The sequence below is a fragment of the Sus scrofa genome, chromosome 10, assembly GCF_054392235.1.
Source record: "Sus scrofa isolate SSC_HxYL_T2T_F1_AM1 chromosome 10, Sscrofa_HxYL_maternal_Yorkshire_Landrace_v2.0, whole genome shotgun sequence".
Classification (NCBI taxonomy): domain Eukaryota; kingdom Metazoa; phylum Chordata; class Mammalia; order Artiodactyla; family Suidae; genus Sus; species Sus scrofa.
In genome coordinates, this window is record NC_139392.1 from 81,123,031 (window position 1) to 81,136,444 (window position 13,414).

At 36.7% G+C, this 13,414-nt stretch overlaps 1 protein-coding gene across 1 annotated transcript in view; it reads right to left on the minus strand.

Annotated features, from left to right (window-relative positions):
- Positions 1 to 13,414, minus strand: part of PLXDC2 (plexin domain containing 2) — a 416,197-nt gene that overhangs the window by 181,889 nt on the left and 220,894 nt on the right. The window contains exon 4 of the mRNA XM_021064961.2: positions 8,001 to 8,070. Within this exon, the coding sequence (XP_020920620.2) occupies positions 8,001 to 8,070 (70 nt within the window). The remainder of the gene's footprint in view (positions 1 to 8,000; positions 8,071 to 13,414) is intronic.

A 13,414-nucleotide genomic window follows, 5' to 3' on the forward strand; every position in this document is an offset into this window, starting at 1 on the left:
ACATTTACATTTAAAGTTGGGACTTCAGTACATTTTCAAGTTGTATTATTAGCAACTAATTGAATCTCAGGTCTATGAAAGGCAACCAAAATGCCAGCAGGGCAATGTTCATTGTCATCTCCATCATTTTACCCATAACTAACTTTATGCTTTGAGGACTTGTCCTTAAAGTTCTTGTTCTACAAAGGGTAGAATAAGAAGCATAAAGGTATGTATGGCCTGCTGATTATAATAATGCCTGTTATCCAGTTATGACTCATAATATCACGATTAAGGAAACATTTCAAGATTCTTCTGGCATGTGTTACAAAATTGCTAAATATAGACAGTTACAGTGCTCTGAAGCCCTTAAAAGAGATTCCGCAGTGCACTCAGAGATTACAGATAAACCCATGCTGATAAAGAGGATGCCAAACCATCTACACACTCCTATATCCCCCCAGTCATGAATGGATGAGCCAACCTTTAAAAGGAGATGATAATGAAGAGTTAAGGCTCTAAACACCCTCTGAGCTACGGATCATGTCATCAAAGAAAACAACAGATAAAGCACAGCTTTACAGAGAATGTATTTTGCAAAGGAATAAGTTTTAAAAAAGCATATAAAATAGTAATCATAATATAATAAGCTATTTACATAACATTTTCTATGAAACAGGTTATCAATAACATATGAATTAGTTAACTTGACAAAAATCCTTATGAACTAGGAACGTTCATTATGCTATTTTACAGACTGGGAAACTGAGGCAGGAGAGTTAAGTAATTTACTGAAGATCATAACAGCTATTGACTGGTTTGACTTATGAAGCCCCCACATTCTGCTTCAAGAGTCTATTTATCTTAATCTACATATCAGACTGCTCCTCCAAGAAAATGAATTTCAGTTGCTGCTTTCAGAAGGAATAGAACTCCTTTGAACTTATTCCTGAAATGGCCAGAATCCAAAGTCAATCCTGCCTCACTTTGTATGTTTCTCCCTTTTCCTGCATTGGACAATATTAGAGTAGTTGCTATACTTTGTTACTTTATTAATTAGAGTCACCTAGACTCCTTCCATTTTCATCTAGGTGATGCATTTGAGCATGTATGCAATATTGTTATTTATGTGAGTTACTGATGCAGTGATTAGGAAAGGAAGCAAGAAAAATATCTGCCAATGTTTCAAACAAAGCCTGGATCCATGAGAGGATACATGGTGCCTTCCAGAGACAAACATTCCCAAGTGAACATCCACCTAATGGTAGGTGGACTCCGTGTGGCTATCATGACAGTGGAAGAGGCTGAGCCTGGAGAATCTGCTTTTCACACCATTTCCCATTCCCACCGATCAGCCTTCCCCCGTTCCTGTCACAGACCTGACTTATCTACCAGGGATCCTCTCTTGTGAAATGATCCTCCTTCTTTCTACCCATATTTCTCCTCTGGAATTTTTCATACTGAATCCTGGGTGACCCCTCTCTGGGTCTCCTGCTGCTCTCACCTCCAACTACGTTTCATCCCCAATCCCCAGGAGCCAGTGCTGATGAAATATGACTTATTGATACACAGGAGGAAAAAAAGGGGCTTGTGCACATATAATTCATAAAGCCACAGAGAAAAGAAATGGAATAATATTGGACATGAAACAGTTTAGGGAAGAGTAAATTACTAAGAAGGAGAGCTAAGATGAACTTTCTGGTGGGACAGCACAGAAAATCATTCAGATACAGCAGAACAGACATCACACAACTTATCTTTCTGTCCAAGAATCTTTGAGACTTGAGTTTGTTACTTTAAATTAGTGAACCAAATTGGAACGGATTTACTTTTGTCCAATATCTATCACCTCAGTATTTCCCTTCATGCATCAGATCTTCAGACACCCGTAACAATATAAGGATAATAATAATAAAAGAGCAAAATAACTTCATTCGCTTTTTCAATAGATTCAGAAAGTTAATGGATGGAATAAAGTTCTGCTATATGAGGTTATATACTTGAAAGATGATGGAGTTAGTATTTATAAATCAATCATCATGAGTAATAACTAACTTTCTTCTGCTCTTAAAAAGCCTTTTAAAACTATTATGAATCAAGTACCTCTAAAAAGCATGAAATATTCTTTGGGACGACAATTAAAATGTTACTATTTGAAAGCAAAAATTTAAGAGAAAGCTGGAAGATTTGATAACATGCTTCCTGAAAACTCAATCAAAATAATATGTACTATTTTAAAACCTCTCTTACAGGGGATTTAAAGGGGGAAAAAACAGATGATTATTAACAAGATATAAGAAATTAGTTTTAATTTGAATTTAATGTACCATAGCTCAAATAGTAACAGTTCCCGCCCTTGGGAAGATTACTAGTGGATTAGGAGGCATAGGAAGAAGGAGATAGTTATTACTTAGTCTTCCAGACACCACGGCCCCCAGCTCCATCCCCAAACTCTTGGATGCTCAAGTCCCTTATATAAAATGATGTAGTATTTGCATATAACTTATGCACAACCTCCCACAGACTTTAAACTATCACTAGATTGTATAATACCTAATACAATGTAAATTATATGCAAATAGTTGTAAATACAATGTAAATGCTATGTAAATAGTTGCTAGCTCACAGCAAATTCAAGTTTTGCTTCCTGGAACTTTCCAAAAATTTTTTGGAATATTTTTGATTCTCAGTTGATTGAATCTCTGAGTATGGAACCCAGAGACATGGAGAACCAAATATGTATACTTTACTTTTGTTGTATGATTTTCTTAGTGCCCTGTATCAATTTTTCAAATATTAAAAACTGATTACATAATCAACATTTTATATTTTATTAGCTAAAATTGATGCCTTAAACTTATACAGTGCTGTATGTCAATAACACTAATTAAACTGGAAAAAGAAAAGAGATGTATGTGAGGTAGGCTTTTCACTAAAATTGTTCTCATATACTAAAAAAAATCTAAATGATTTTTTTTAAATCTCCAACTAGAAATTACGGTAGAAAGGAAATGAAGGCAAAGGCTTCATAGAATCAAGGTAAGTAATACATGTTCATCATTAGCCTTTTGATTCGTGTCATCTTTGATTCTTTTTTTTTTTTTTTTTCTTTTTAGGGCTGCACCCACAGCATAGAGAGGTTCCCAGACTAGGTGTCTAAGTGGATCTGCAGCCACAGGCCTATGCCACAGCCACAGCAATGCAGATTCTGAGCCACGTCTGCAACCTACACCACAGCTCACCGCAAGGTTGGATCCTTAACCCACTGAGCAAGGCGGGGATTGAACCCGCAACCTCATGGATACCAGATGGATCTGTTTCCACTGCGCCACAACAGGAAATCCTCATCTTTGATTCCTAATCTCATGTACAGCTTGTGTGTGATGCCACACACTATTTTAATTTTGAAACAGCTTCTGTTGCATATTTAAAAATTTGGGGACCAGAATTATCTGGATAATGTCAACTTTTTATCTTCATTTATCACCCCCTCCCACTTCCCACTTTTCTCTCATCTTAGTTACATGTAGTGCCCATGATGGACTCATGAAAAAAACATTACTAAGTGATAGACACAAGAATTAAAAAATCAAATCCTCAAGAGTAAATCTACTTTCTTGAAGCTTTTAAAAGATCACCTTAACAACCAAAAAATTTTAAAGAACCAATTAAAATATTCGTATGGAAGGGAAATAAAAGGCAATGTGATATGCAAACAACAAAACTTGTGGTACATTTAATGGAAGTATTTGTATAAAAAGCGCAGAGGACTAGTTTTCCAATGTCTGAAATATTTGTATTCTGACATATTTTTTTTTAATAGAAAGATAAATGAGTGCTTTCAGATTCTGCTGCCAGTGAACCAGAAAATAAGATGGTATTTCCAGTTCATCGTGTATATTATATGTATGCATGATTGAAGCTTTTGAAAATTAAAATGCTTAATAAGCAAGGATTCACTTTTGTAGTTTAGAAATAAATGACTGGATATTGGGTTTATATTTACATTTTAATTAAAAATTTAATTTTACTCACAATGAAAATATACACATGCAAAGATGGATCACGATAAATTATATATATATATATATATCTGTATTTTTAAACTTCTTTCTGCTTTGAAGTTGTACTGCTCCTCGCAATAACATAAGACATTATCTTTAAGGTCATTTTAGTTAAACTATGTGGAGAGAGAGATTTTAAGGAGGCATGGGAAATGGGGCAGCATTAAGTAGGAAGGAAGGGGATTGTGATTTAAAATATACACTTTAACATTTCACTTTCTTTTTCTTAAATTCAGTATGGAAACAGGTTCAAAAGGAATCTGTAGATACATTCAAAGAGAACTGACAGTCAATAGAATATCTCTGCTCATTTCAGTTTCATAGAATCTGATGTGTCCCAAATTAAAAGTTGCAATCCCTAGTCTAATTGTCATGACCTGCAGTCAACTTTATTTAACCTATCTTGTGGTTTCTATTTTTCTTTCAAGTCTTTCATGGTTAGTAACTTTTTTTAAGGTTTCTAAGATGACGAGCATTTGCTAAGTAGGTATCTGCTTATAATAGCCAGTTAATCAGAAGAGACCCACTGATGGAATTCTCCTTGTGGCTCAGTGGTAATAAACCCAACTAGTATCTGTGAAGACATGGGTTCAATGCCCAGTCACACTCAGTGGGTTAAGAATCTGGCATTGCTGTGAGCTGCAAGCTGTGGTGCAGGTTCCAGATGTGGCTCAGATCTGGCATTGCGATGGCTGTGCATAGGCCGGCAGCTACAGCTCCAATTCGACTCCTAGCCTGGGAATTTCTTATGCTGCCGTGAGGGAGTGGCACTATAAAAGAAGAAGAAGAGATCCACTGAAAATCTGTGATTCTAAGCTGTTCTTAGATTTGTTCACCTGTGTCCTAATGGATCCTTCCAGCTGAAAACTTTTGAAACCACAGTGATGAGACAAAACAAATAATGTGTCCTTCCCTGGCTTCAGGCACTGAAACCCAAGTAGAAGTACAGAAAAACCTGCTGCTTTCTTTGCCATTCACCCCCCTCATCTTCCCCATCCTCCACTGGCAGATTCAGCCAGACATATTCTTTGCTCACAGAAACCCAGTGCTTGCTGGATGTCATCTAAATGTCTACAGTTTAAAGTGTTTTATATCACTTTTTGCATCTCCCCTTCACTAGACTCTTACTCTAGGTCTCCATTTCAAGATAAACAGATTTACTTGACAGCCTTCCAAATATGTTCAACACGGGCTCAGCACTGTCACTTAGCTCAGCATCCGTTTGTCTGGGATGTCCTTTCCCCTTCCTTCTTCACCTCTTTTCAACCTGCCTCTTTGCCTACTAAAATTTCACCTTCCTTCAAGGCTATTGTCAAATGACAGCTCTTTCACAAACCTGTTCTTGACTTGTCCAACAAGAACAATCTCCTCTTGGAGCCACTTTCTGCTCCCTTGGCACTCACAGTCAACCTTGTCTTATTGCTTAGTCATATACTCCTTCTTCTTAGCTTCTAAGCTCCTGGAGGAAGCACAGTTTATTCTTCTCTGCACAAACCAAAGTATCATGTACCGTGTCTTTCACATAGTAGATGTTCAACCAGTACTGACTGAATAAGTGAGCAATGGAAATGTAGACAAGCAATTTATTTAGCTGAAAACTTCTGCAGAAAACTGATTTCATTTTGGATAACTTAGACCAGGTCAAAGTCTAAATTATCTCGGCTGCACCTCTCTAAACAGGGTTTGGATTTACACATGAAAGTGCCATACTAGTATTTCTTCAGCAAAAATAAAAAGCTTTCTTTACATTAGCGTTTTCTTCAAAGAAAATAGAGATCATTCAAGACACCAGATTTTTCACTTATTTTGAGGATCTTTTCAAAGAAAAAAATGGTACTTTGAAGCAGTAAACATGATACAGCCATCTGTTTGGGTTTTTTCCTACCAACTCAGCTAAGGGAAATCTTAACTTCTTATAGGCTGAATCACTGACATGACTTTTAAGATAAAATGATTTGAGAAACTGAAAATGCAAAGCTACCCATATTTTCACCACTGCGTGTACAGATTTTGAACAAATGTGATTAATAGTTCACTTTTAAAAATCCAGTAGAACACTGGTAACCTAAGGGTCAGAAAACATGCCTCATGTTCATAAAATAACCATGTTTATGTCATATTTTAAAGATGTGAGAGGACTTAAGGTCGTTTATGGCTTATAGGGGCAATCGCTTAATTTACTTTTCTCCTTTTCCTTCAACACATTAATTAAATGTCTATTAGATGCCTGGCACTATACTAGCACAGAAATACATGGTGAGCTTCATAAAGACATGGTCCTTGTCTGACTTTTCCTTATATATACTCCTATTTTTACACAAAATTTAATAGCCTCTGACTGAAACCACTGGTTTTCCCTAAAGCCATCTCTTATGCTTAGACTTTGTAATTTTTGCTAATATATCATTTTTCTCCCTTGGTTTAAAGCCACAGAACCACCAAAGCCCTCCATATTTGTCACGTAATATTCTTCCAATTATACGTACTAACTTTGGTCTTTTTATATTTTAAGGCATTACACAAATGTCTTGATTCAGCTTCCTAAAGTTTATAACTTATGCAATAAAGGGCTAGTGACTCAAATTGACTCTTGAGGCAGTATAGAAACTTGCCCCAACCTACTTTTCACATCTTAATATGTTTTGTGAACCTACACCCAGCTTCAATCAAACTTAATTATTTACTGTCCCAAACATCCTCCACTACTTTCCTTTTTCACATAGTAGTTATTCAGGATGGCCTACCCTATGCCCTACTGTTCCTTTCCTACACAATCACAGAAATTATAACTTCCTTGAAGACATGTTTTAAATAGTAATTTCTCTATAAAGTTTTAAAGGATTCTCACAGATGTTTGAGCTTTATCATCTCTGGAAACCCGTATTTCATCATTTGCATTTTCTAAGGAACTCCCATATTTCTGCTTCACCTTGTCTAATAGTCCACTAGGCGACACGACCCTAAGGCAGAACTAGCTTCATTAACCAGTGCTCAGAGATGGTACTCAAAACTTTTATGTGCTTATTGGTATTTCTGATTACAAATCTTCGGAATCCTACATATCATCTAAATCTGAAATATGGTGAGTGACCAACGTGGTTTCCATACCATTCAGAAGACCAAAAATAAAACCCCATGAAGGAAAGGGACTCTGCTCTATGGTGCTTTAGGCATGCGCCATTCACAGACTCTTCGTCATATCTATGGATTTCATTGAACTTGACTCTTTATTTACTCTTCCATTTTTATGTTTTCCTCTCATTCTTCTATTTTCTCTACCACTCTATGTGAGGCAAAGAAGGATATTCTCTGGCATTTTGCTTCTTTCTGCTAGTAGCACTCAAGGATTAAATTTTTCTGACTCCTGGAATATACTATAAAAAATGATAACTGCCTTTTTAGGCTATTGTTAATCTCTAAAGTAACCTCCATTTGTGGGGAAAAATGAAATGAAGAGAATTCAAACTGAATTTCAGTGTTTATTTTTAAAACTGTCATGATTCCAGTAAACATAGGTGGCATTAAAAGGGGGGAAAAAACCCCAAAACAAAGCAACTAAAGCTAATATAATGCCATTTTGAATGTGAATGTGTGTGTGTGTATGTGTATAAATTAAAAGAAAATAAAAATACTCCCATAGTTTCCTTAAGCACCTTTTCTTTCTAGCTTCATTCCCCATCATGCATTCTTCCACATTATCAAGCATGGATTAAAACTTGGAAAGAAAGCAAAGATGAATCTAAGCTGAAAAACATCATAAATACACTTTTTTTTTCCTGAAGAAAATACTTCCCAAAAGCTATACTCTTTCTTAGGTTTAATTTATACCCATGATTTTGTGATGGAAGACAATGGTTTTTCCAATAAATGCCGCTTTTGAAATATGAAGTAAATTAAAAACAATGACTATAGTGAAACTATAGATTCTTTAGGGTGAATGGGTAGAAAACCACTTACCCCCAGTTGCCACAGTGATTTCACGTAGGAAATGGCCATAAAATGGAAAATCGAAGGACAGATTCACTCTCTGCAAGGAACAACAACCAGGAAAGAAAATCAATAATATGCACAATAATAAATGTAAAAGGAAGAGCCTTTTGCTAAAAAAAAAAAAAAAAAAAAAAAAAAAAAAAATGATGCTTCTACTTTGCACCACTATTATTGTAGTTGATTTTTAGAACCTGGATGCTGGATGGAAACAAGACTTTTTCTCCTCATAATTAAATATTTGAAGTTTGTGAAAAGAATAGGCTTGAGCTGTTATGGTCTGTTGATCTGTTCTTCCTTACAAAGGGAGTCGAGAAGTTTCAACTCTGAGTCAAGCTATTCTCTCTAACATCACCATTGCCTTTCCATTGTCCACTACAAAGTAGGTCAGCGTCATGATGAACAATTTATTTTAGGGTTCTTTTAGTTTGCGTAATCATCTCCACAAGAGTAGAGCATGTTATCTGTCAAGTTTCACTGAATAAAAAATAAAATAAAAATTTTATTTTATGCAATTACATATTCAACTTACCTTCTATACACCTCAAAACAAAAGGCAGTTTCATGGGACAAGATATTTTGTACCTACAGAACAAGACATTTTGTACCTGCGGATATTTTTATTTTTTAGATGTGATGAACTCCCTAGATTCACTATACAGATGACCACTGAACAGCGTAGGTTTGGACTGTGTTGGTCAATTCCAATTACAAGGCATTTTTCCCCAATAAATATAGTATCCATGCTTTCATTCTAGAGATCTTCAAATTGTCAAAGTGTGGAGAAAGTTTGTGTTTGATTAGAGATCACAATATATGGAATCAAAAAAACTAGGGTTTGAGTCCTGATTCTGTGCAAACTGTTTCAGCATCCAGCCCCTGGACGAGTCATTTGTCAATTCCTTTGTTTTTGAGGCAGAGATAGCAGTGTGTGAACTTTCAACTGGTTGGGGGTTGGCACCCCTAACACCCAGCACTGCTCAAGGGTCAACTGTTTTATGTTCACTTTTAAAAGCACAGAGTCAAAGAATAAAAAAATGCTGGTTACTAGAAAGCTGCTTTTACTTTGCATAGAGGACGATTGGAGAGTTCATAAATTTTGCCCCTCTTTTTTTTCTAAAAAAGGGTCTGAAGTTTTGGATATCTATATCTATAGTTATAAAATATTTTATTGTTATACATTATACGTGTGTGTGTGTGTGTATATATAAAGGTAAAAACAAAACATAAAGAAAACCAAAGGAAAAGAAACACCATTTTTTGTGTGTTCAACCTGATATGAACCAGATATATTATTATAAGACAAGAAAAGAAACAAGAAAAATAGTGAGCTGTAATAAAGACGATCAACTGAAATAAAAGGATCCATAGGGAAATTACTTGGCTGACTTAGAGCCCAATAGCATGAACAGACCACATAGAATAAAAGGCTGTTATGTTAAAATCCAACAATTTCTATATTATATCTCTCCCAACAACATACAAATTTTAAAAAATAGAGAAGCATAGCGAGATTGAATTGAGCTCTTTCCAGGGTGTATAAATGATTGCTTTTTTATATCCATCAGAGATTTCTAATGACTTATTCGGCACGATATTAATCATTCAAAATTTATAATGACTTTCAATTCGTTTTTTTCCTTCCTTTCTTCAGAAAGGGCTTACCACCATTTTAATTTTATGCTAACTAATGGGAAAAACAAAATCTATTTCCACTGCACTAACTAAAACGAATGGTTACTGATAACCCTAAAATAAAAACTTCAGTGGCCAAATCACACATTTCAAAGATGACATCAGATACGATTTTATAAAGGCACTCTCTGTAGTGTATTGTTCTCCATCATTTCAATTTACTTCCATGTTCCTGAGAACATTAGTAACGTTTACAGCCCTTTGGCATTCTCACTTTCTGAACAGGAGTTTGGTTTAAACATCCATCACTACCAAACTCTATCAATTACTACCAAAGATGAACCAGAGGAATATAATATGAGTTTCTCAGGTAGAACAAATATATAAATATTTCTTAGGATAAAATTGAGATAAACACATATATAAGTTAAAGATTTTTTTTTTGAGAAGTAAACAAGTTCTCAAGGAAAACATACTCATATATTATCCTGAAGCACAACAGCAACGATTGGAATCTTTCCCTATTTACGTGACCAGCTTAGCTTCGTCATTATCATGACCTGCTTCACGCTGATAAGAAATATCAACGGCAATTTAGAAATGTGTTACCTTCTCAATAGGTATGAAATCTACCCATTTCTCTTCACATATTACTGGTACCCTTCACCAAGTACAGGTCACTTTTTTCCCAGTAACTTGCTCACAAGTGTCTTGGCTCCATTTCCCTTAGAATTCATTCCCCATACTATTAAGCATATCATTCCCAGTCTTCCAATCATTCAATCTAGAATCCCATCGCTCCTGGAATCATGCTAAAATAGTGAAAATGAGTTCTAAGACTTACTGTTAATTGGTCCCCGGCTACCTCATGATTCCCCCTTTGCATTCTCTGTTCCAACGAACCTTCTAGAAATATTTTTAGTTCCTTGAAATAGTCACTCTTAACCCTGGGCTCTGGGACTTTGGCATGATGTCTCTTATGACTATAATGGTCTCTCAACCTTGGTTGGTCATGGCTTTCGTATTTCTTTAAACCTTGCCTTAGTGGGTTTGGGACCCTTGCCCTGACATAGGACTTGGAGCGGGGAGTTTGTGTGGAAGATGACCCTTGAAAGCATTTGCTAAAGGAGGTGAGTAAAGTGAGACAAGGAAAAGAGAAAAACCAGTAACAGGCACATTATTGGATGAATTACCACTATAGTCAGGTCTCACTTAGGAGACCCTCTGAGAAACAGTAGGAGAAATATGCCTCAGAATCATCTCACTGGAGGTCCAGAGGCTAGGACATTTATCCGTCAACTCCCATCGCCTACTGATCAAAGGCTGCCCCTGTGGGCAGTTGACTTGCTTCTTCCTCAGGGTTACACATGCTTGCACCCTCAGGCAGAAAAAAGAGTCACAGCACTTAAGTTGGGAAGTTGGCAGTGTGTTAGAAACTGCCTCCTCAGAGTTCCCTTGGTGGCCTAGCAGTTAAAGATTCAGCAGTTATCTTGCCTTGGGTTCGATCCCTGGCCCAGAAATTTCCACATACTCCGAGCATTCAGGCAGGGAGATGGGATATGGGGCAAAGCATCAACAGGGACCAATAGGTGTCACAGCCTCAGAGAATGACAGTGACTTCTTAGCTCAATTTATACTTCCTACTGTATCTCACCTAACATTCTCCTTATATACATGCAACAGAAAATAATCACATGGGGTTTAGATTATAACTGGTTCAAAGGGAAACTAACTCAGCATCAGAGTGGTTAAGAGTGGCCTAAGTGGCAAACAAAAATTTGAGCTCAGGTAATACATACACACACAGACATGCACACACACGCAAATCACTAAAACATAAACAAAAACAAATAAGCACTAGAATTTCAGGAAGTGCTTTGATGCTATACATTCATCAACTGTACTGCTATATATTCAATATAATATTGAATAAGGTCATGGCTTTCAAGTCTTCAAACCTTGCCGTGGTTTGGTACCCTTAACCTGACATAGGACTTGGAGTTTGTTTGGAAGATGATCCTTGAAAGCTATATATTCAATACGATCACCCCTGGGTAATTGGATCATTATTTTGTCAGTATGGGGTATATATAAAACAGGCATTGGGGGGAGCTAAAAGAAAGTTTTGTTTGTTCAGTCATTCATTCAGGGAGTCAAAAATCATTTATTCAAAAACGTATATGTACCAGGCACTAAATCAAGGGGCTGAGCATCAAACGAGTAAGTCCCACTCCCGTTCCTGCCTTCAAGGAGTTCAGAGGTGGTGCAGGAGAGCATCGCAGAAGGATAAACAATTAGGACCAGGCAGGGTCAGAGTAAGGACCCAGAGAGGACACTTAACCTAGAGGAGAGGGCACCGAAGCTCTTTAAAAGGAACAACCAGAAGCTATTCAGATGAGACCTGAAGGCATGGGAGTGGAAAGGATGGTAAAAATATATGTAGAGGTACAACTGGAAGGATTATGATTAATTGGATGAAGAAAGTTGGGAAGGAAGGATAACGGTCTAGAATATGGGCCAGGGTTTCACCTGGGTGACTGGTGGACCATTATCCACCAGCTGAGATGATGACTACAGGAAGAAGAGCTATTTTGGTTAGGTGTGAGAAGACTTTGTGTGTCACTAATTTATTATCCCTCCTTTAATGACATGATAAAAAATCAAAACAAACAGAAACTATATATGTAATAAAGGACCCTTCTGCAACCAGAAAGGCGAACAGAACCCTGAACATTGTCACGAAAAAGCCCCTTTAGATCACAAGAAACAGAATATTGAAATTTAGTTGATTTATTTGGAGTACATGACAAATGGTGAACCATATCCTATTTGAATCTCATCTCATAAGAAATATCTAACGTAAAAGGGAAACAGGTTTAGGATAATTGTCATGTGAAGACACAATAAATTAATTAACCGTCTGGGAAAAATACAAAATAAAAATTCAGGAGGGAAACTGTAACAAGCATGTGTGACATAAATAAAATTAACTGAAATTGCTAATTCCTTATATTCTGCAGAAAGTTAACTATTTGAAAGGAGCGGTACCAAAATTTCGAGAAAAGCATAGGAAGTATCATATGGAGGAAAATTAATTTATGGAACATTTTTGAAAAGTTTGCAAAAGTATATAGGTTCTGGTGGTCCATGCACATTTCTGGCAGGTACAGCCATACAGAACTGTGACTTCAAAACCCCATGAAGCCATCTCACGACATGGCCCATGAAATCACTGTTGGGAACAGACTGTCAGAGAAATTAGGGCCATACCCACATATTTCTAAGTGCATGTGCACCTCTTTATTGCCTTTCTTTTTTTTTTTTTTTTTCTTTTGTCTTTTTTGTCCTTTTCTAGGGCCATACTCGTGGCATATGGAGGTTCCCAAGCTAGGGGTCCAACCGGAGCTGCAACCACCAGCCTACGCCAGAGCCACAGCAATGTGGGATCCGAGCCACATCTGCAACCTACACCACAGCTCACAGCCATGCCGGATCCTTAATCCACAGAGCAAGGCCAGGGATCTAACTCGCAAACCTCATGGTTCCTACTCGAATTTGTTAACCGCTGAGCCATGACGGGAACTCCTTTGTTGCCTTTCTTATGTACTTTTCTTATGCCTATTGCTATCTGGTTTCTGACTAATTATTATGATCTCTGCTAAGTCTTTTTTAATAACACAGGAATTATAATTCTGTGTAAACATAATTCCAGTTTAACTTGTTTGCCTATTTCTCAGTGGTATTACAAA